The sequence below is a fragment of the Euphorbia lathyris genome, chromosome 2 (genome assembly GCF_963576675.1).
Source record: "Euphorbia lathyris chromosome 2, ddEupLath1.1, whole genome shotgun sequence".
Classification (NCBI taxonomy): domain Eukaryota; kingdom Viridiplantae; phylum Streptophyta; class Magnoliopsida; order Malpighiales; family Euphorbiaceae; genus Euphorbia; species Euphorbia lathyris.
This window is the reverse complement of record NC_088911.1, coordinates 22,835,477-22,859,181: the sequence shown is the minus strand read 5'-3', so window position 1 is coordinate 22,859,181 and position 23,705 is coordinate 22,835,477. Positions and strand designations below refer to the sequence as shown.

The 23,705-nt window shown below is 36.8% G+C and overlaps 3 protein-coding genes across 3 annotated transcripts; 2 read left to right on the top strand and 1 right to left on the bottom strand.

Moving 5' to 3' along the window:
* Positions 1-4,242: 4,242 nt before the first annotated feature.
* Positions 4,243-8,159, top strand: LOC136217289 (uncharacterized). Its single transcript, XM_066003893.1, has 4 exons — positions 4,243-4,633; positions 5,236-5,789; positions 6,404-7,315; positions 7,418-8,159. The coding sequence occupies exons 1-4, from the start codon at positions 4,472-4,474 to the stop codon at positions 7,701-7,703; spliced, it is 1,914 nt and encodes a 637-aa protein (XP_065859965.1). The 5' UTR covers positions 4,243-4,471; the 3' UTR covers positions 7,704-8,159.
* A 1,140-nt stretch (positions 8,160-9,299) lies between these two features.
* Positions 9,300-11,878, bottom strand: LOC136217288 (uncharacterized). Its single transcript, XM_066003891.1, has 9 exons — positions 11,528-11,878; positions 11,401-11,454; positions 11,224-11,307; positions 10,609-10,734; positions 10,265-10,332; positions 10,093-10,162; positions 9,964-10,029; positions 9,813-9,890; positions 9,300-9,723 (listed from the first exon to the last, which is right to left on the bottom strand). Exons 1-9 carry the CDS (start codon positions 11,867-11,869, stop codon positions 9,682-9,684), a joined length of 930 nt encoding a protein of 309 aa, XP_065859963.1. The 5' UTR covers positions 11,870-11,878; the 3' UTR covers positions 9,300-9,681.
* Positions 11,879-20,744: 8,866 nt separating this feature from the next.
* On the top strand, positions 20,745-23,705 carry LOC136217286 (probable plastid-lipid-associated protein 10, chloroplastic). The gene is made up of 9 exons (XM_066003889.1): positions 20,745-20,971; positions 21,178-21,338; positions 21,407-21,520; positions 21,635-21,769; positions 22,068-22,163; positions 22,657-22,737; positions 22,996-23,082; positions 23,198-23,262; positions 23,348-23,705. The coding sequence occupies exons 2-9, from the start codon at positions 21,183-21,185 to the stop codon at positions 23,463-23,465; spliced, it is 852 nt and encodes a 283-aa protein (XP_065859961.1). The 5' UTR covers positions 20,745-20,971; positions 21,178-21,182; the 3' UTR covers positions 23,466-23,705.

The following is a 23,705-nucleotide window of genomic DNA, read 5'->3' as shown; positions in this document are numbered from 1 at the left end:
TTTTCATTTCTATCAAAATAAATAAATCATTTAAAAATAAATTATATTTCCCTTCATGCTATACATTCGGTTCAAAAATAATTAAAATTTATATGTCTATTGAATTATTATAAAAAAAATGTTTCTAAATATACCATTTATTCTTATAAAATATTTTAATTCTTATTTTTCTAGGGAAAATATTTTTATTTTTAATTAAACTCAAAGTTATTAGTAAGAGTAATCTAGAGACCACGGAACACATCCAAAATATCATAATACTTTGGCTAAGAAACTCTCAAATTAACATGGGGGATGATCAAAGATATACCATTCTAACTTATGTAAGGTTACTTATTCTATCAATAACACTCGCAAATAATTCGTATCGGCAGTCATTAAAGTTTGGACAATATTCTCAAAAGGTCATAGAAGTTTAATTTATCTAAATAAAATTATTTAAATTTATTTTTGTCTCAATAAATGCACTTTGGACGTTTTTCAGTCATCTTTTCGTCGAAATCACTAACATGACATCTCAACGTTATGTGAGCAGCACTTGGCATATTAAAAAAATGTAACTACACATTTTAATGGACGATATGACATATGTGTGAATTTGTGATTGAAATTTTAATTGACAATCCGTATTTACTTGAGTTAATTTGTGGTTGATTTTTTATTATTATTATGCCACATGGTGTTAAGACATGTGATTAGATGTCACGTAATTAACTCTGGCAGAAAAATGATCGAAAAACATCCAAAATGACTTTATTGGGACCAAAACAAACTTAAATAATTTTATTGAAATAAATTGTACTTTTATGATATTTTTGGAGATATTTTATAAACTTTTTTAACCACCGATACTAATTACCCCTCATGTTGCCTTCTCAATAAATATGAGTTATGGGCATCATCTAGTTTTGATGCAACCGTTCCTTTATGGTCGGATTTTAAAATTTGTTAGGAATCATATTCTTATGTTGCAAAGATTGATCGTGACTTAACTATCCGACTCAATTTAAAGTAATAAAATATTAAAATCTTCTATAAATATTTATTTCTTTATTTTAACAAAAATGAAGTGCCAAATTTTTAAAAAAAAAAATTCTAAACACGTATATTTTTAATTTGTCTTATTTTAAGAAAATATTATTTCAATTTTGAGTTATTAATGTAAATAATTATATTATTAATTTATTATTGAAATAATGGTAAATTTTCTCTAAAATTATTGGATGTTAAATTTTATCATCATCCTAAAAAAAATACAATTTTGATTCGTGTTATATATTTTACTTTAATTTTAAACGTAGTTTAATTTTATTTATTTATAACGTAGAAATGAGAGGATCTACTTAAAAGGTGTCTGATATAAAATAAATTTTAAAAAAATTTACATATAATTTCACTTTTAAAAAACTATCTACAATTATGTCAAGTAATGATTTTGAATTATGTCAAACTAGTAAAATCAGTACTTTTAATATATTTTAAGGATTAGAATTTATAAATTAGAAGTATATAATATATTTTTTAGGATCCATGATTTATGAATTGCGGCCTAGAATTTTTATTTACGGTGTAAAATCATAATATATAGAAAATAATGACATATTAAGAATTAAATTTAGTGATATGGCTTAGTTGTAATTTTGTACTTAACTATGATATTCATGTCTTTGACCCTAAATTTTATATATTTAGCATATTGTAATTCTTATTAATAAATATAAAAGTAAATAATAAATAAACGAAAAATAGAAAAAATTGTACCTCTAGTGCTACTAGTCTCCAGCTCGGCGAACTGGGACACGAGTAGCCCCAAAGGGACTACTGAGATCTAGCTCGGCGAGCTGGCCTCCAGCATAAGGAAAAGAAGGAAAAAAGATAAAAGATAAAAAAATGACCCTCTTTTCAACAACACCAACATCACTTCCACGGACCATTTGAGGCATAAAAAAGACAAGTGTTTTCACAAGGTCAAGTGTTCCAAAAATTAGATATCTCGAGGAATCCGTGATGTGTTCATGGGCCTAATTTGGGTCCATATGGAGAGAGAAATAAGCTTCGGAAGTTAGAGTGCGTGTCTACTGTACCAACGTCACTTCAATTGACCATTCAAGATATCAAACGAATGAATTTTCACATGAGATTGAGTGTTCCAGAAACTAGACATCCCGAGGAATCCGTGATGTGCTCATGGGCCTAATTCGGGTCCATATGGAGGGAGAAATAAGACTTGGAAGCAATGCTCATACCTAAAGAGTTAGTTAAATTGGTTGTTATCCCTACTCTTACTCTAACCAATTTAACTACTCACTCACCCTAACCAACTTAACCACCAACTAGCAACTAAATAATCTAAAATTAAGGGTTAGTGGAGGGAAATTAGAGGTTTATTTACAATAAAACCTGTCCTCATTTCAACACTAACAAACATCAACACAAATACACTTCTCTCTTCTCAACTCTTTAAGTCTTTTCCTTTAGTTCTTAGCCTTGTTCTTTGAGTTTTTCCAGCTCTAAGTAAGCGATTTTTAGCTTTCTTTCTCTAGTTCGTCTATTCCAAGTTCAGTTTTTTAAGCTTTTCATCATTCGAAGTTCATAATCTTCGCTTTAGGAGTAGATAAGTTATGGTCAATGCCTTTGGTATCACAGAATTCATCAAACAATTGGTTTTTAAATTCTCTACCATTATCATTTCTGATATGAGCGATTTTTAAGTCATTTTTATTCTCAATTCTTTTTATAGAGAGTTGAGAATGTCTCGAATGTTTCATCCTTGCTACTGAGTAAGATGATCCATGTATATCTAGGAAAATCATCCACTACTACAAGTGTGAATCTTCTTCCGTCCAAGCTCAGAGGCTGAACATGCCCAAAAAGATCTTTGTGTAGTAGTTTCAAATGACGTTTGGTTGATACAAGATTTTTATTTTTAAAAGTTTTTCTAGTTTGCTTTTCCATCTTGATAAGCATTGCACAATTGATTCTTTTAAAATTTCAGAGTTGGCAGTCCTTCAACTAATTGCTTTCTTGCTAATTTGGCCAGAAGGTTCATGCTTATATGGCCAAGTCTTATGTGTCATAGCTATAAATTTTCTTCCTTTGAGACAAGACAAATTTCTTTTGAAAACTTATTTTCTAAGTTAAACATGAAAACATTATCTATCCTAGGAGTAGTAAGGATTATAGAGTTAGTCTTACTGCCGATGATTTGACATCTAGAGGTATCGAAGGTAACTCTTTAATTTAGCACTCGTTAGCCAATTGTCTTCCAACGGTTAATGCTCTAGCTATTCGACATGTTCCTATCAACACAATCTGTCTAATGTGCACAACTGTAGTGGAGGATAATTTTCATTTTTACGCTAATCGGTGACATTAGTGCTGCGTGTCTTGACTTTAAGGATTTTTGGGCTAAGGTTAACATTAACCACCCCCAAAATGTGACGGAGCTCGCTGCCGTAATCTACTGGTCCCTGTGGATGAATCAAAATGACATGATCTGGAATAAGCACGTGACGCCTCCCTCAGTTTTCTACAGTAATGTCACTTCCTTCCTTGCAAACTGAAAAATAGCTCAAGTCGTCCTCCTTTCCTGTACTGGTCGGACTGCTACTGGTATTGTACAATGGTCTGCTCCGCCACTTGGGTCAATTAAAGTTAATGTTGACGGTGGAGTTTTCCCGAGCCAGAGGTGTGCATGTTACGATTTATTGGCTCGTTCCTCAGATGGGAGTTTGCTTGTTGCTGCAAATAGATTCCTCGGTAGCCAGGAGGAGGCATTTCTAGTTGAAGCACTCTTGTGTCACAAAGCCTTGAGCTGGACCAAAGCGCGTTGGATGGAACAATATTCATCTCGAATCTCAAATCGGATTCATAATTATTAGTGTATGCTCTAATGCGTGACAATGTGTAATTCAATTCTTGATGTTGTTATTTGCGATCGTAAATTTTTGATAAAGAATATATGAAATTGTAGCGTCAATTTCATTCATAGATTAGCGAACTATATGACTCATGTGTTTGCCCGACGATAACTTCTGTATATGATAGAAGGGTCTGGATATATCATCCACTCTCTTTTGCTGATAATGCTCTTGCTACATATTCTTAATAAAACTTTTGTTTAACGTGAAAAAAATTGATTATTAAAACTCACTTATTTTTTTGTATTTTTTTCTTTAAGGTGAATACCTCTAAAAATTGATAGACCTAAAAATGCATAAGTGACATTTCTAGGCCGGAACCACGGATTTGTTTAGGAGCCCAACCCAAGTCATTTGAAGGTGTTGGACAGCAGAAGAGAAAAAGATCAACAGAAAATCGTGGTTTCAGAGCAGCTGGGTTTTCACCGCCACAACTAGCTTTCAGCTCCATATTGTTACATCACTTCCTTTTCACGTTTAGCAACCACAATCCATTCACTAAACCCCCACCGTCTGAGACTTGAAGGTTGCCTTTGTTACCTGCAAAATAAATGTCGGGCAGGTTACTGAAGAAAGTCCTGAAAGAACAGGAGCAGCATCTGCAGCATCAACAGCAACAAGAAGAAGAAGATGACGAAACAGAATCTCCCGATTCAATCAGTCGTCCTGTTATAAATCCATTCGACCTCCTTAACGACGGTGACTCTGATCAGGTTTTACTTCTCACCCGCCTTCGACCTAACTTTTTCCCTCAGCATATCTCTCCTTTTGTGAATACATACTTAATTACTCAGAGAAAACCAAATTTTTATTGTTGCCGCTTATTTATTAATGGGTCGCTAACAATAAGGAGCGACAACTATAGAGGAATTATTTTCTTATTAACTTTAGTCTAATTCCATGATAGGAATCGTGTTTTTCGTTAAGGCGATCCCTAATTGAACATTTGGCTGGCCTTTCCAATCGTTTTGTACATATGTCCTTGTGCTCTTGCTGCTTTTATTGCCCCTAATTGAATAAAGAAAGATGTCGATAGTCCAGATAGTACAATATGCTAATGCCCATGCTCTAGCTGAAGAATTGTGTCTTTTAATGCTTTCCAAAAACTATTATAGCATTTGGATACCTTAATAAGCGGATTTTGTGCAACAAATGAAGAACATTTGAAAACATGATATATTTTGTCTTTAGTAGCATTGATGTTTCGGCTTCAATATTTTGCTTAATTGCTTACATCAATAAGATTATAGGTGCTTGCATTGCAATTGCAAGAAGCAAGTCGTGCTATTCCTCTAATATTCAGGTTTGGCTGCAGGAGAATGACACAGAAATCACTGATGATACCTGGATGGAGGAGAACAATGACAAACAAGAGTCTCAATCAATGCAAAGCACGGGTGGCGCAGTGACACTATCCAATAAAAAATCCAAGAAAAAGAAAAAGAAGAAAACCAAGGCAGCAACATCTTCAAGTACATGTAAAGGTGAAAAATTGTTAGATGAAGTATTAGAAACTGTGTCCTTGGATGTTACTTCCTCAAGCCGTCAACCTGACCATCAAAAAAACGAACTAGAAAATGCAAGACTTCGCGAACAGTTTATTAAACAATCTGCACCATCCATTTTTCAAGTGGATCCAAAATGCCTAAATCCTGAAAATGAGCTAAGGAGAATTTTTGGTTCTAAGGTGGTGAAATCATTTGAAAAAAGTAACCACGCCAGTAGTTCTAGGCAGCTTCGTGGTGCAAGACGTGGAAGCCATCATATTAAAAAGACAATTTTGGTCTCTCCTTCAGAACATTGGCCTCGGTGGGATGGATCTTTATCCATGGAATTTTTGGAGACCAGAGATGGATACCATCATTTCAGGTCAGTAGTATTCTTATCACTTCATATAGTTGGTTGCCTGCCATAATGCTCCATTTCCTTGTTACTTGCAATAATTTTGCTAGATTTGATTTTGAAGTTCACAATGCTAATAGGATAACTATTGGCGTCTGTGGATAGCATCACTTGGTATTTTCAGTGTATAATTGTTTTTACATGAGAATAAGGGGATACTTGGTCAAAACATTAGCATATAATTTGGAACCTGGTCTCGTTGCATCTCATGTGGACAATATAAAGGGACTATTGTGCTTGGAATTAGTTTGTATAGCTTATGTTTGCTATATCTTCATTCTGCAATGATTAGGACATTAGAAGTTCTGTTCCTATTTTAGGTTTTAGGCACTCTACATAAACTTGCGAGGTTCATAGGTTGCCATATTCTTCATTCTATTGGATCATTGAATCCTTGTCTATTCACACTACGGCCTTTCTACTGTACATAAGTGAAGAAATAAGGTATTTGCATTTGCTCATTGTGGGTATAGGTATCCATCTATGATTTTTGTCTTCATGTAACTTGTCATTAGCTAGGATAAGATCTCATCTATACAAATGGTGTTACCTTTCCTAATTTTTGGATTGCTTTGTTCTAGATATGTGTACTCGTTGTCCTATGATCAAGCTCAACGAGCATTTGAAGCTGCCAAAGCTATTCATGATCTAAATGGCATAGCAAGCATTTTGTTGCACCACCCTTATCACTTAGATTCCCTTATAACAATGGCCGACTATTTCAAGTTTGTGGGTGAGCATCAAATGTCTGCTGATGCTATTGCGAAGAGTTTATATGCGTTAGAATGTGCATGGCATCCAATGTTTACTCCATTGCAAGGAAATTGTCAGTTGAAGGTCAACCATGAAACAAACAAGCCATTGTTCTCAACCCTTTTCACTCACATGAAAAATATGGACAGGCGTGGCTGCCACCGTTCAGCCCTTGAAGTTTGCAAATTACTGCTTTCGTTAGATTTAGATGATCCAATGGGGGCATTATTTTGTATTGACTACTTTGCTTTGAGGGCAAATGAATATGCATGGTTGGAACACTTCTCTGAAGAATTTAAAAGAGATAGCTCCTTATGGTTGTTTCCCAATTTCTCATATTCCCTTGCCATTTGCCGCTTTTACCTAGAGCGCGAGGAACAAGCAGAAGATACTGTTGTGCCTGCTGTAAAGGCTACTTCAGCTGACTTGATGAAGCAAGCTTTGATGCTTCACCCTTCTGCTGTTAGAAAGCTAGTAGACAAGGTACCACTAAAAGATCAGGCATGGGCAAATATATTAAAGAATGCCTTTTTCCGGTCAGAGAAATTAGGGTCCTCTTCTTTGGACCATCTTATCAGTATATATGTAGAGAGAAGTTATATTATATGGAGGCTTCCAGATTTGCAGAAATTGCTTCGTGATGCAGCTTTACAAGTTATTGAAACTCTGGAACATAACAGCAGTGAAGCAAAGGATTGGGCTTGTGTGCGACATGAAGTTTTCTCTTCCGAGAACAATGAGTAAGTACCTTTTTGTCACGCTTTAGCACTTGTGATATTCCTCGGAAGCAGGTTTAAGATTGAACCACGAGATCTGGCTCTGACATCAATTAATATTTACAGGTATAGCCATTTGATGGTTTCAGATTTTTCTGACACAGTGGCGACTCTTCCACCTGAGAACTTGCAAAATTTTATGGTTGACCCGAGAATGATGGAGGCTGATGAAAATGGAGGCGAAATTGCCAATCCACTTGGTGGTGTTCATGCGCCACGTGATGTTGCAAACCGCAATGCCTTGGCAGTCTTACTTGAATCAATGTTGCCATGGGTTAATTATGGGGCTAGAGAAGATGGAGAAGTTAATGACAACCAAGTTAATGACCAGAACCAAGACAATGAGCACTGAATGTATGTAGGTGGAGAACTGTTTTTTTTCCCACATTGTTTGATAGGATTTTCTGAAATATAGATATAATCATTTTGGTCGAGCTAGCAAGTTTGAAATTGCAATAGTATGATGGAAGCCACCCTTTTTTGTTTATTCATCTCTAATACAGATAGATTTCCATTTCTACAACAGTGAAAAATAAGAATCAAGCTGAGAGGTATGCACTTTGAATGTACAAAGCAATCGGCTGGTTTATATTGTTCCGATATGGTCTTCAGTAATTATCTGTCATATTTGTGCATTGGGAAGCATTGGGAAAAGCAAAAAAAAAAATGTACTTCTGTGTTTTTGTATGTAGAGGAATGCAACATTTTTTGTTATTCAACTAACAATGTGATATATTGATTTTGATGACATGTTTATCATTGTTTTTGATGACATGATATGTTTATAAAATTGTTGAGTGTTGTAATATGTTGCTGGTAGTAGACAGTGTAAATCACAGGTTTTTTTTACATTAAAAAATACACATTGGTTCTGTGGAAATTCTGTTAATGATACCAAAAGCTTTCACAGCATTAACCCCTCATTCCTCGTTCATTTTGATCACATCTCATTCCTCGTTCGTTCATTTAATCACATCTTATCAGTGTCCTTAAGTGACCTTGAGATAAAGGAGATAGATAATGATACTGATCATAGAATTTATCTTATCATTTTACCCACCTGTTAAGAATTATAAAATGAGCACCAGCTCACTGAGAATTTCTCCCAGAGAAAACGTTATGTGAACGTTGTTGTGACAGTGCAGTCATGGTTTTATTGACATACTAGAATTACAAGTAAAGAATATCGATTCGTAGAAGTAGATTATGTACTATATTTAAGTTTTGAGAGAAAAAGGAGCGTGTTGAAAAGTAGCTACGAAAGAGGTTACTCTTAAGGAAAATGAGAAGAAGAATTTCCAATTAAGAAAGATCTTCACGATTTTAACCACCTCAGCAGATTTTAACCACCTCAGCAGAAACGCTCGTTGTACCATTCTCTCCAATCACATAGCTTGGATACAGGATTGCAAATGAAAGAACTGCACCTGGCAGACATAGAACACATGAAGACTTCACAAATCTTGTCATTGACGATATCTGCTTCACCTTTAATATATTTGCCATCAATATTTTGCCACCTGTATCGAAAAATATCCAGAACAGAGAGTTATAAATACCCTTCGGCCAGGAGGATAGGATGTCAATGATGGGACCTTCTCCAATCCGAAGCAGGCCTGCACCAATACCAAGCAAAGCACCAGAAACAATGGGAAAGGTCTGATTATGGCAAGCGATTCTACGAGTGAGACGAGGCCCAAAGATGTTTTTGAGTCGATGTTATTAGCTACAGTTGGATCAATCTAACATCACCTCGCTGAATATCCTCCAATATATGTTAAGTGTACTAAGTTTACCATTTCCTTTTTCCAATCCATATGAGAGACAACACTCACAAAAGAGAAAGGTCACTCAAAGCTTAGCAGATATACTTTTATCTTTGTTTGTGGAAATTACTGAATGTTCTCAGTCCAAAAGGATATATATGTGGACAAAGATGCAGACTATAGATGCAAACAATTCAATTCAATTCATCTTCCTTGTTCATTTTAGATATGCCACAATTGTTACATTAATATCACACTATGCCACAAAATTGACAACATAATTTGTAAGATAGTTCCATTGCCCGTGAATTTCCTACTATCTAATACTCACAAAAATGACGATTGCTTCTCCTCCAAGGCGAGTAATCTATAGTGTACTGCACCTGCATATACTGAAACAATATCCCTATGCGAAGTGTGAACAAAATTACCTCATTCTGCTTTTTCTGCAACTGTCCAATGCATATTGTCTTGTAACTTGGCAAGAAAAGAAAATCTCATAAGCACAAGGAATATGCTATTGAGTACTGAATAATGGAGAGATGGACTAAGTCTGTGACGGAGTCATCTTTTGCGGCAAACTGTCATGCCATCTCCTATAGGTACCTAATTTCACAAGGTTTAGGCTTTTAAAGGCTGATTAAAGAATTAAAAAAATTTCTTGAGCAAATGGATATAAGATTTCATGTATGTACCATACTGATGCTAACACGGTTGTCCTCCATAATGGTTTTATTGAAATTCCTGATGCTGAGAGTCCTAGCATCATTCACCTACCCAGAAGAAGATTCACTCACAGAAATTTATCTAAAGGGATAATTTCTATAAATTACAGAGAATAATTACCAATGGGTCAGCTACTTTTCCATGCCAAAGGACATTGTCAATTACAATGACACCCCCAACCCTAACCTGCAGATAGACTAATTAAACATTCATACAAGCTGCTGGAGTTTTCCATTTCATTGGTCTTACCAGCTGTAGTAGCAATTCAAAATACTCTTGGTTCATTCTCTTCTCAGCATCAACAAATGCAAAATCATAGCTACATCAAAGAACCATGGCACAGCAATTCATTATGCAAGAACAAATGCCTTAAGATGTATGGTAGTGGAACAAGAGCCAAAAAAATCACACTTCAACATACCTGGAAGCTTCACCATTAAGAATCAGAGACTTCAAGATATCTGCAGCCATTCCATGCTTCACTTTCACCTTGTTTCAAAAACTTCTAAGAATTACTTAGGGATCACAGGAAATAAGATCAGAGAACATGCTTCAACACATTTTGAAAAAGAAAACAATGATTGCCGAAGTAAGTGCAACGGCAAGGAACTAAGTAATCTATATCCCAACAAATATGAACAAATTGAATGCAGTCCTGAGAATGTGGAAAAAAGCCTTTCGAGTACTATATGACATTTTCTGACACTGAAACAATTAAGAGATGGCAATTATAGATTTAATAGAAACAAGCCAACTTATGTATACCTTGTGGGAGACCCCAGCTCTCTCGTAGTACCTCCTTGCAACATCGAGAGAATTGGCATCTCTTTCACAGGCAACTAAACAACCAGAATCTGGTAGCACTAAAGCAATTGCCAATGATGAGTATCCCTGACCAAGAAGACAGAATCAGAATTAGGACATATAAGTTACTAATTCATCAATCATATCATATATCTTTCTCCTTACAATAGAAAACAAATAGAATAAAGAGAAGGCAAAAAAGCATCCTAAGCTTCGTACCATTCCATTTTCGGTGGATTGAAATAATCTTGATTGACAAAATAAAAAATAAAAAATTTAAACATAAAAATCTGTTAACATTATTCAAGTCACCTGCGTTCAACTTTGCATTTTTTACAACTCTAAATAATTTTTTACAGTTTTCTATGCTACATTACACATAGAAACATAATTTGGATCTGTTAAAATTAATTTTTTTGAAAGCATATGCTATGCTAACTTTTCTGATCATAAAAGGCTTAAAAGTGACAAAAAAAAAAAGGTTTAATCTGTTGAAATGAAAACTCAGTGCTAAATCTACCAAAATTGGAATGCTAAGCGACTTCAGGATGCTTTTTGCCTAAGAAAAACACTTACAGTATACACACCAACTTCAATACACCGTTGCGCACCAAGAATCTCCACGAGCATAGCGAGAAGTTGTGCCTGCTCAGGAGATACCTATTCGAATAGCATATACCTCATCCATGAGTTCGATTAACTCGAAATGAAAGTAAAAAGATTTGTGAAAACTAAAACTATCAGTTGAATTACCTGCATCTGGCTGCCACGAAGAGTTGCAGTCTCCTCTCGCAGTTGCCGCAAAATCTGAAATTACAAGAATTCCAGAAGGAAATCAACAATGAACAGGAAGGAATGAGAAATTGGTAAGCTTATATACCTCCGGTTCTCGAACATTGGAGAGAATATAATCGTAAAGACGAGGAGTGAGACTGATAATCTGCTTGTTACCGTACTTGTCATCATTTGCAAGTACGACAGCGGCGTTGGTGATGGAAGAGGAGCAGTAATATCTGGAGGGAAAAAACCAGTTCCATGCCCTAAAATCACAGCTCCCGCTTGCAAAGGACCTCCTAGGCCCCCCAGCGACAATAGCAGCAGCATAAGTGGCGCGCTGAAAAGCCAAGGACGAGCAACGATGAAGAGGCCAAGTTGTCGCCATTTCCGTCTTATTCAAATACCTACTCTGGAGGGATAACCTTTGAATGGAATGCCTATACATACATAATTGCATCATAGGTTGTCCAAATTTATATTTACACAAACTTGTTAAAAAAAAAAAAAAAAAAAAAAACTTATATGAACTTTAAAGTGTGTCAATGGCTTTCTTAATTTGCACGAAATATTAAGTTGGTCTTTCTAAACTTGCCCAAAATATAATCCAGTGAAAGAGGAAAATGTATTACACGTGTCTTAATAAAAAGGTAAAATGACTAAAATTGAGATATGCGATTATAATATTAGAGAAGACAAGTTTTATAATTGACCAAGTAATAATTTTATTTATGCAAATTGAAAGAGCGGGACACTTTGATAATTCAGTAAACCAATCAAACCTTTTTAACAAGTTTAGAGACAAATAATATATGAAACCTTGAACTGTTAACTTTAATACACTTTATCCGCCTATCAATTTTATCACTTTGTTAATTCACAATTTTAATGGACTTATTTGATGATTTTATTCAACTTTCAAATAATTTTTTTAATAAATTGAAAAAAAGTAATCTAATAAATATTTTTCCTTGTCTTTTCAGATCGTTTAAATTAGATTCGAATCTTTACGTACGCAATAAATTTTAATTGAAATAAAATCCATCTAAAAAGTGACCGACGACTATCGAATCGAAAAATCGTTATCCTTGAATCGAAAAATTGCATAAACGATATAGAAAAAAACATAATAAATATTTTTTGAATAATGTTTAAAAAGTTTTAAAAAACATCAAATGGTTAATAATGGTAAAATAATTGGGATAATTGCTAATCTAGCCCAATGAAGAACCCCACTTTACATATCTAACCCACATTCCTTTCATTTTACCAAATTAGACAAATAAACCCATTTTGGACAAAACTACCCTTATTCTCATATAACAACCATCTCCTCTTTCCCTTTCATTTACTTTCACATTCTCACAGAAAAATTTATCAACTCAACCCAAGATCTAAAGATATCCATACCCCATTCAAGTTCATGTAAGTATCATTCCCTCATTTTTCATACATATTACTAGAAATACACAGTTGGTTTTCGAATACATTTGTTTGAATCTTGACATTTTTCGATTCCGCCATTGTCTCCCGATCTGTCGCATTCGGTGGTCAAATGCGACACAGATAATAAAATGCGACAAGGACTAATATATAGCTTGTCGCATTCATATCCATGTCGCATTTGCGGTCGCATTTGGCGGTCGCATTTGATGTACCATGTCGCATTTGGCAGTCGCATTTTGGTATAGCTTGTCGCATTTGAGTCGCATTTTGGTGTATCATGTCGCATTTGAGCTTCATTTACATATGAATTGGCTTTATTATGTTTTGATCACGTGTCCATTTTACTAAATGTAGAAGTATGTCAACCAAAGAGAGGTGTACGTGTTTTTTTTATCTTGGAACGGACAGTGGACTACAGAAGGAAAAGTGATGACATACGTGGGTGGTAAAGCGAAGTTGTTGGTTTTGCCAATAGATATTGACTTGCAAAAGTTGAAAGAGAAAGTTTATGGTGCACTCCGCGTTGACTCAACCTCGTATGATCTCCAAATGTCAATGCAGGCGACATATGGTCCAAATAAACTACGTGGTGGGATAGCAGATATTGATGACGATGGAGATGTCATGAGATTCATAGAGTACTGCCGAATGAATCCGACCGATTTGATTCCATTGTATGCTACTCTAAACATGCGAACAATACAAGCTTCAACATTGCGACCTAACAAGGATGGACATGTTGGTCAAAGCAAACCAACGGAAGTAGTAAGTAATGATCCCACCATCGAACTGGATGCTCCTATACATGGTAATGATGACAACGATTGTGGAAATGGCATCGATGATTATATGAATAATGATAATCACGATCATTATGATGAGCATTATGATAATGATTATTGTTACGATAATGGTGCTAATGTGGAGAATGAAGATACCACTCAGAATAAAATTCCTGTTAAAAGTGTTCACGAAACAGTTAAGCAATCTAAATGCGTCCAACGTATCCCATATGAGGATGGCGATGAAGATAGAATGAAAAGGATGACTGATCCATTTCGATGGTGTCCAAAGCCATGCGATGCGCCCGTGAATATGATTGCACCTAAACAATCAAACAGAGGTACTGCTTTGAGGGTCAATGATATATTTTCAAACAAAGTTGAATTGCAAGATTCACTTGGAAAATATGCAATTGAAAATAAGTTTGAATGGAAGGTTTACAAATCAAACAAGTCTTTGTTTGAGGTGAAATGTAAGGATGTGGGCAAATGCAATTGGAGGGCTAGAGGGATCGTCATTCCAGGTTTCAATTTGTTCAGGCTTTCAAGAATAGATGGTATGGACATGCATGCTTGTGGGAGAGATCAGATATGTCCGCACCATAGGCAAGCGGGGAAACGTGTTGCAAGGATACTACTCCGAAGCAGGTTTGATTTGGAAAATCGGGTGCATCGACCAAAGGATATTGTTTTTGATTTTGAACGAGATTTTTCCGTCAATCTTTCTTATATGCAAGCTTGGAGAGCAAGACACTAGGCATTGGAAGCACAAAGTGGTTCCCCGGAGGAATCGTTCATGTTGTTGCCGGACTACTGTGAGATGTTGAAAAGTACAAATCCGGGTACCGTGACACATATCGAGACAGATGATGATGATCAATTTAGATTTTTCTTTATGGCTATGGGTGCATCATTGAGAGGTTTTAAACTACATATTCGACCTGTCATTGCCGTTGATGGAACGTTTCTAAAAGGTAAATATCCCGGCATATTATACATTGCAGTTGGTGTTGATGCGAACAAAATGATCTTTCCTGTTGCATTTGGAGTTGGACCGAAAGAAAGTAATGAATCATGGCTCTGGTTTTTCAACAAATTGAAAGAGTGTCTGAATGATGTTGAAGATCTAGCCATTATATCAGATCGGAACCAAAGCATTATACATGCAGTTAGTTTGGTTTTTCCTAATGCTGTTCACGGGGCGTGCGCACGTCATCTGCAACAAAATGTTAAGGCCAAATTTCGTGGAATTCGTAAGATAGATGAGGCATTTTGGAAATGTGCAAAATCCTATCGGGTATCTGATTTTGAGGAATCCTTTGCAACACTTCGTTCACTACATTCCGGTGCTGCCGAATATTTACTGCAAGCTGGAAAAGAGAAATGGTCCCGTGCATTCTTCTGTGGTCGTCGATATAACATTATCACGACGAATGTGGCAGAATCATTCAACGCGTTAATGGTGGAGGCTAGACGTCTACCAATCACAATGTTGGTTGAGTTCATACGCATGACACTACAAAAATGGTTTTACGAGAGACGTACAGAAGCAGGTTATAAACGTGTATTCTATTTTATTTTATTTTATTTAGACATACGTAATTATTTACGAGATTAATATGTTTCTGCAGAAGAACGTGTGGGCTATTTGGCAAGGAAGCCGGAAGAAAGGATGATAAAGCGTGTAGAGACAGCGATACGTTGTTCATATTTCCCTGTGGATAATCACACCTTTCAAATCGGTGATCGGGTTAAAGGGGGACTTGTTGATTTAAATGCAGGAACATGTACGTGCAGGAAATGGCAACTAGCACAATTTCCATGTGAACACGTATGCAAAATTGCTTCCAAACATAGGATGGATAACGCCTATAGGTGGGTACATCGCTACTACACCAACGAGTCAGTTAAGTTGGCATGGGGTGAGTCGATATATCCACTTGGTCATCAATCAGAATGGAAAGTGAACGAGAATCCTATGAAAGTGCTTCCTCCTAAGAAGGAGGGACGGTCTGCTGGTCGACCAAAAGGTCAAAAAAGAAGGCCATCTGTGGGTGAAGACGTAATTCGCACAAGGTGTAGCAGATGCGGAAGCATCGGTCATAATCGTTTGAATTGTCCATCCATGCTTCCAAACACTAGTCGGCTTCCTAGTGTAATCTCAAGTTCAGCAAGTTGTTCTAACACTACTACCTCGAAGCATTTATGATCATTTGTTATCATGTGCTTATATGATTCTATTGGGGACAAACAAATTTATATTGTATAATACTTTATCTTGTTATCTTGTACAAATTGTGAATACTTCACGTCGCATTTGAGCGCATTCCACTCAAATGCGACAGCGTTTATAAGAATCCTAGTCGCATTTGTGCGTTGAATGCTCTCAAATGCGACTCAGGAAATTCATTGTGAATACTTCGCGTCACATTTGAGCGCATTCCATTCAAATGCGACAGGGTTTAGAAGAATCCTAGTCGCATTTGTGCGTTGAATGCGCTCAAATGCGACTCAGGAAATTCATTGTGAATACTTGACGTCGCATTTGAGCGCATTCCTTTCAAATGCGACAGGGTTTATAACAAATTGTGCATAAATATTACATATATAACAACATCATGAATCAGAGTACAATATCATTTGAAGTCTAACAAACGTCCATGAAACAACTCAACCGTAAGTCGTAAACGAAAGAAAGCGCCATCCGTAGAATTGTATGGATATACATAAGAGTCGTCATGCGGGAGATCATGTAATCCACTTAAGAATTGTGCGTTTATGCAAGTCCAAACGCCACAGTCATTTGAGCCGGACATTTGTTGTGGCACCCCTGTAACTCTGCTCCAAGTGATCATCCGTCGCACATTTTCCCGTCCATCTACGAAATAGCCACTCAATTCCATTACTCTAACAATGACTTGCAAGGGTGTTTGGAGAACCGCATCCAAAGGTTGCTCCGACATGTTTGATACAAGACTGTCATATATATATAAGTGCATATTCCCCAACTCGAACACTCCTAGGATCCAGTGCTCTTGCTTGTAATTTATCGGAATAAACACTCTCTTCACTGTGTGCCAAGGGCGTACAAAATTATCTGCATCACCTTTTACTCTTCGTACGAAATAGTCTTCACTATCCCACCCCGGTTCATTGAACCCCTTCACAAACATGGCTTGGCACATACATCCAACAAAGTCAGTATCAACAGTGGTCCATTCTGCAGCCACATCAGTTTGTACTGACTGTCGTCTAAGTAAATACAGCCAACCATTGATATGCTACAATAAGATTATGCAAACATTTAATACAGTAAAAGTCACATACTTACAAATGAATATGATATAAGATTAAGGTTACCTCATTCCAGATATACGTCCCCACATCCCGAAGTGTATTGAAAAATTTTGCATCCAAACTGTATATTTCTAAACCTTTCAAACGTATTCCCTGAGTTGATTCAGGCCCGTTGATCCACGATTCCAGCTCTTCTATCAAACATGCATCTATTCGGTGGCGCTGATCATCAACATTACAAATGACTGGTCTTTCCTCAAATCCGGACTTGATATGGCCACCATATAATGCTACTGGATCGGTGTACTTTAATGGATCGGTCCACGGCGAATTCAAATACTTGCTAACCTTAGCAACCCGTTTACCTTTTCCACGTACTACTTTTGTTCCACGTCCTGCTCCTTTTCCACGTCCTGCTCCTTTACCTCTAACTGTGCCTCCACCTCGGGTTGGAACTATACCTCCTCGAGTATTTTCCTTAACTTCATCTTTTCCGGTCCCTCGACCTTTATCTTCTTTTGGATCAACCACCTACAAAAACATGGTAATGAATAATTCATACGTGAAAGCTGTAATTCAACATCTTGTCGCATTGGAGATGAATGCGCTCTAATGTGACAAGCCATAGTGCAACATCTTGTCGCATTGGAGATGAATGCGCTCTAATGCGACAAGCCATAGTGCAACATCTTGTCGCATTGGAGATGAATGCGCTCTAATGCGACAAGCCATAGTGCAAAATCTTGTCGCATTCAAGCGCATTCCACTACAGAATGCGACACAGAGATACGATATGTATAAATTCAACCAACTTATACCTCTTGCTGCAACTTTGGTGTCACTTCCTCAGGCACAGAATCATCAAGATGGACAACCTCATCTAATTGCGCAACTTCCTCCTGCACAGAATCGTCTGGTACCACAATAACATTCTGAACCTCCTCATCTTGAACCATATCTGCCTCTTGTTCCTTTCCATCTTTCATCGGCTCCTCTTGAACCATACCTGCCTCTTGTTCCTTTCCATCTTTCATCCGCCCCTCTTCGACCACTGGCTCCTCCCGAATTTTATTGGCCTCAGCCTCCTCATTCTCCACATTAGCATTGGGTCGACCCATCGCCTTTAATTCTTTTATATCTCCCTCAATCAATGATACCCATTCATCTAGGTTGTCTAACCTACTGTCGACCTTACTAAATTTTCCCTTGCACCACGTATGATGCCTCTCAAGCACATCCGTTAGAACTTTTTGAAGTTGTTTTATCTCGGTCGTTTGTGACCGTGATGCAATGATATATCTATCAACTTCATCCCCTTCCTCACCACCCTCTTCATCATCACCTCCATCACCTCCATCATCACCCTCCTCTTCATCACCTTCCTCCTCATCACCTTCCTCCTCATCACTTTCCTCCTCCCCATCACCTTCCTCTTCCTCAGCTTCAACCTTCTCCTTACCTTTCATTATTGGGGCAAATATAGCATTTATATCAACTTCCCGTCCTTCAACATGGTCCACCAAATACGTGTACCAATCGAACTCTTTCTCTCTATCCTCAACCACAAGACACGCGTCTGGAGGATCAGCAACCTTACATTGAAAAAAAAATAGCAATGTATTGGTAAACAAATACAAAGTAAAGAGAAACACACGAATCTCATTCCACTTACAGAAAACGTTTCTTTGATTGCTTTGTTTGAGGGGACTATTCTCTGGGACCATCTAAACAAGCGTGGAAGTGGGCTGCCACTTCTCATTGTGTAATATGCATGAGTCACATTCCACAACTCAATAATCCAAGTCTGCAAATAAGAGGTATCCATTGATAAGAATTATAACATTGTCGCATTCCATTTGAATGCGCTCGAATGCGACATGGTTATAACCTAATCATGTCGCATTCCAATTTCAATGCGCTCGAATGCGACACGGTTTATAACCTAATCATGTCGCATTCCATTTTCAATGCGCTCGACTGCGACACGGTTATAACTCAATCATGTCGCATTTGAGCACATTCCATTATAAATGCGACACAGATGGAAATTGGGCGCATTCAAACACTAAACATATATAGACAAATCATACACAAATTATACACAAATCATACCTGGAATACGTGTGCAAATCCAATAAGTTGATATGGCACACGTTTCCTATTTCCCGCTGCATTTGCCTCTAATTGCTTCAGTCTTTTGCTAATGGCCCAGTCCAAGAACCTATACGTCTCCTCCCAAGCCAACGTCCCCCATGGAAACTCATTAAACAGGCTTGGATAATCTGCAAGATCCAAAACCCAATCCTTTGCATGCCTCTCGTTAGCATTATCCAATACATTGCCATGCACAAAGTACAACATGGCAATCATCACAGCATCTTGGTTAAATCGGTCGGTCGCATCCTTCTTCTTCCATTGTACACTTTTCAAAACTTCAAAGAAGTGAATTGTCGTTATTGTCTCGTATTTCTTGAAGTACTTATTTCGCAACCTATGCGGCATCTCTAATTCATACATTCTTTCCATGAATTCCCCAATGTTTACCCCAAACCTTAAACCACTTATCAGGCCAAACTCCCAATCTCCAAACCGCATATCAACTCCCCTCACCCTGAACCACATCTCCCTGTGTTTACTTTCTTTATGTTTAATCTCCCGTGATAGGACATGATGCACTATTCCAGCAGAGAAACTAACAACTTTCATATCCAAATATTGACCAAAACATGTTTTCCTATACATTTCTAGCTGCTTTTCACTCAAATACTTCTTTATCATGACCCCAGAATCCATATTAAACCTGACTGTTACTTGAGCATCCGAATTAACCGTCTTGGGATATTTGAAAATGGAACTATGTTTTCTCTTTTTAGATTCACTGGGATCATGCTGTAACAATTTTAAACATACACACATTAAATTCTCTAACAAAACTGACATATTCTATGTATAAGGCTTACAATCATGTCGCATTCGTCTGTGAATGCGCTCAAATGCGACAATGTTTCATGGTGTATAATGTCGCATTTGAGCGCATTTAGGTAATAAATGCGACAGTTTAATGGAATGGCTCGTCGCATGTGTCGCATTTAGGTAACAAATGCGACACTATGTTCGCCTATTATACCTTGTCGCATTTGAGCGCATTTAGGTAACAAATGCGACCATATCTACATACAGTTAACATACGAGCGCATTCGAGCGCATTTAAACCATTAATGGCGGTAACAGGGAAGAAGATGATGCATGCTTACCTTATGCTTTGTCCGTCCTTCCTCTTCGCTTGCCGCCGCCGCCGTCGCCGTCGCCTTCCGTTTTCTTGCCATCACAGTCGCGCTTCGCAGGGAAGAAAGAAACCGGAGATGAAAATGTCGAGGTAGGAGAAAATGAAAATGAAAATGTAGAGAAGAACAACCCGGATTATATATAGTGATGAGTTCAAAACGTAAAATGCAGTTGAAACGAACTGAGAATGAAGAAGATGAACCACAATGAAGTTGAATGGGAAAGGTCAGGTGAGGAAGTGGAAGTGGAAGGAGCGGGAGGTAGGAGATGAACCTTCAAACTAAAATAAGGGTAGTTTTGTCCAAAATGAGTTTATTTGTCTAATTTGGTAAAATGAAAGGAAGGTGAGTTAGATATGTAAAGTGGGGTTCTTCATTAGGCTAGATTAGTAATTATCTCAAAATAATTTGTTGAAATTTTTTATTAGATAAAAAAAATTGAATCTTATCTCAATATATTCTGAAAATGAAAATTCTATACTACTCCAAAATTAATACTCCCGATTTTGAAATACAATTATTTCTCAACACCATAAAACATCTCCATATGCACCTTTTGATATCTTTTGGTAGATTTATTTCTCGTTCTTCTTGACCATTTATTTTAGGCCTAATATGTAGGTGAAAATATTTTTTGTAGGAGATGGAGCAGAATAAATGGGAAAAATAGGATAAGGAAGCGTGGTGTGGGTTTGTATCCGACACAAGTCCACTTCCCTCTTACTTTGCAAAATCCCACTGGTATGCTTTCTTCTTCTTCTTCCATTTATGTCTTTTGTATAGATAATCAAAATTGAATTCTCAAACTCTGTCCATTATTTGAGATTCAACATTTGTGTACATAAATCAAACAAATTTTGGTAAATGAGGCTTAACTTTTGGTAAATGTTGTTCTGTTTGGGTATAATTTGCTTCACTTATTTTGTGTTTTTTTCTCTTCATCAAAGAAGAAATGAATGTGGCTGTTCCTAATTCCTTCTGCCCTGCTACCGTAAACAAAGCTGCTTCCAAGGTTAAGCCTTCTAGGTTAAACATCTCTGCTCCTGGAAATGTGTTCCAAGGGAAAAAGATTCAGTGTTCGGCAATTCTATCCGCCAAAGTTACTCCGGTTTGCTTTCTTCCTATTATTTGATTTTTAACTATTGGACTATTCTTCTTAACCTTTGTGGGTTTTAGGTGTCTGAGTTTGAAATGGAGACAAAAAAGCATCATCTCTTAACAACTATCCAAGATACACAAAGAGGGCTCGTTGCCACAGCCGATGAACGGGCAATCATTGAGGAGACTCTGGTCTGTTTCAGCTAACTTTTTTTGTGGACTGCTTGTGTTAAACAGATATTTTTTATGCACAATTCTCCATAAAAAAATGAAGTTGCTTGCATTCTTTTTTGGTAAGTCTGGCAGGTGAACTTGGAAGGATATAACATGGTTGCACCAATTGACCTTGTTAAGTTGGATGGAACATGGCGCCTGCAGTATACTTCTGCTCCTGATGTCCTTATTCTCTTGGAATCTTCTGCTAGGCTTCCTTTCTTACAGGTATAAATAAGAATCCTGCTATTATAAAATTTCATTAGCAATAGTACGAGGATCTTGAGTCTTAACCATCTCAAATTGGAGATATGCCTGCTGTGTGAGATTTGATTGTTGTTTACTCTCTGCTTGAAGAGGCACTTTTACTTTTGATTTAAGTGTAAGCGCTCACAAATTTATGCAAATGGCATCCTTAGAGCACCAATTGCTATAGGACTTGGGATAATTTGCTTGTGCTCTTCTCTATATTTTTTTATCTTGATCACTTTGTTTATCATGTATTTGTCTATGAACGAGTGGATAGGTCGGGCAGATCTTTCAGAAGTTTGAATGTCGAGATCAGTCCAATGGAGGTATCATTCGTAATGTTGTTCGGTGGAGTATCCCCTCATTGTTAGAGGTAAAACCTCAGCTTCCCCTCTCCTCCACTGCATCACCTATGTTTAGTCAATCTGAGCTAGCTAGAGTTATCAGTATATAATCAATTGAAGCAGCATATTAGGATTTATGTCTTATCAGTCAAAGCAACTCTAAATCTGAAAATCTTTTAATCTGTGTTCATTAGTAATTCCAATATTTGCCTTACTAGTACTTGAAACCTTTTCTTTTCTTTTTCATTCATGTTTAGGAACTTTACTGTTGCAATTATAAGGAGTAGATTCTTCAACCATGTGAGGGATTAAGGACATCTGGATGTATCTTTATCATGACTAAAACGTCTGAAAAATGTATTCCAAAAGCTATGAATAAGAATGTATTACAAAAGACTGCCTATAAGAAAACAGGAAACTGAATGAGATAGACAAAATGAATCAAACCCAAAAGCAGCAGTTTATTTTAAGAAACATTGGGCTCTACCAAATGTATATGATGGTTATACTTATGTTTTACAGGAACAAGATGGAGCTACTCTCCTCGTTTCTGCAAAATTTGATGTTGTTTCTGCGCGTAACATCTATCTTCAGTTTGAAGAGGTCAGATTCTTTGTGCTATATTTAACATGACTTAACCATAACTATGGCTAAAACATGCGGCATATTATATTGGATTAATGACAAAACAGCGCAAATACATAGCTAGCTCTGCTATTGTTATGTCATGGATTTAATAGCCGACTTCATAGTCTCTAAAGGCAATTAAAAATTTCTTCCTTCTCCAAGAAAACGTTATGTTACTTTATCTTTGCCTTTCCGTTCGTTTATGTGAGGCCAAAACGGTTATGATTTTGGCAGATAAGCGTCCAAAATATCAAAATCAGCGACGAGCTGCAATCTTTTATAGCTCCAGCAGTACTACCACGCTCATTCCTAAGTCTCCAGGTATAGTGAATATTGCAGTTGCTTTCTTTGACTTTTTATTTGTTTTCAAGTATTCCCTTACCTTTATTAATTCTACAAGAATAGAAGCAACTAATAATTTCTCTGTTAATTGCAGATCTTGCAGTTCATTCGTACTTTGAAAGCTCAAATTCCTGTAACAAGTCCAGGAAATCCAGGGAGGTAAGAAATTGGTTCAAATGTTGAACAAAACAAAATTTTAAGTCCAACTTACACATGAATGAAAGGAAAAGAATTTTAATTTCAGGCAACAAGTGGGAGGATTATATTACCTTTCCTATCTGGACGGGAATATGCTTATAGGGCGTGCTGTCGGAGGTGGCGGAGTATTCGTATTTACTAAAGCTCAGCCTCTCGACTTATGAGGAACAAGCTCCATTTCTCTTCAATCTGGAGTTAGCAAGAAGGGAACTGTCCATGAGTTAGCAAGAAGGGAAGGAACGAAACTAACTTGTTAATTGATAGGAAAAGAGGAACTCATGTTGTCCATAACATGCTGCATTTTGTTGTAAATTTATGAGGATAAAGAAGCCATTGATATATATGTGATGTATATAACAGCTGCAATTTGGTTGTCCCAATAACAACATCCATTTTCCGTTTTT

Coding starts and splice junctions, on each gene's coding strand:
- LOC136217288 (XM_066003891.1), bottom strand. CDS start 11,869: ATGTATAGGCATTCCATTCAAAGGTTATCCCTCCAGAGTAGGTATTTG. Junction 10,735..11,223: donor TTGAAGTTGGTGTGTATACT/GTAAGTGTTTTT, acceptor CTTCTTGGTCAG/GGATACTCATCATTGGCAAT. Junction 10,163..10,264: donor CTTAATGGTGAAGCTTCCAG/GTATGTTGAAGT, acceptor TCTTTGATGTAG/CTATGATTTTGCATTTGTTG.
- LOC136217286 (XM_066003889.1), top strand. CDS start 21,183: ATGAATGTGGCTGTTCCTAATTCCTTCTGCCCTGCTACCGTAAACAAA. Junction 21,521..21,634: donor CAATCATTGAGGAGACTCTG/GTCTGTTTCAGC, acceptor TAAGTCTGGCAG/GTGAACTTGGAAGGATATAA. Junction 22,164..22,656: donor GTATCCCCTCATTGTTAGAG/GTAAAACCTCAG, acceptor TATGTTTTACAG/GAACAAGATGGAGCTACTCT.
- LOC136217289 (XM_066003893.1), top strand. CDS start 4,472: ATGTCGGGCAGGTTACTGAAGAAAGTCCTGAAAGAACAGGAGCAGCAT. Junction 4,634..5,235: donor ACGACGGTGACTCTGATCAG/GTTTTACTTCTC, acceptor GTTTGGCTGCAG/GAGAATGACACAGAAATCAC. Junction 5,790..6,403: donor GATGGATACCATCATTTCAG/GTCAGTAGTATT, acceptor GCTTTGTTCTAG/ATATGTGTACTCGTTGTCCT.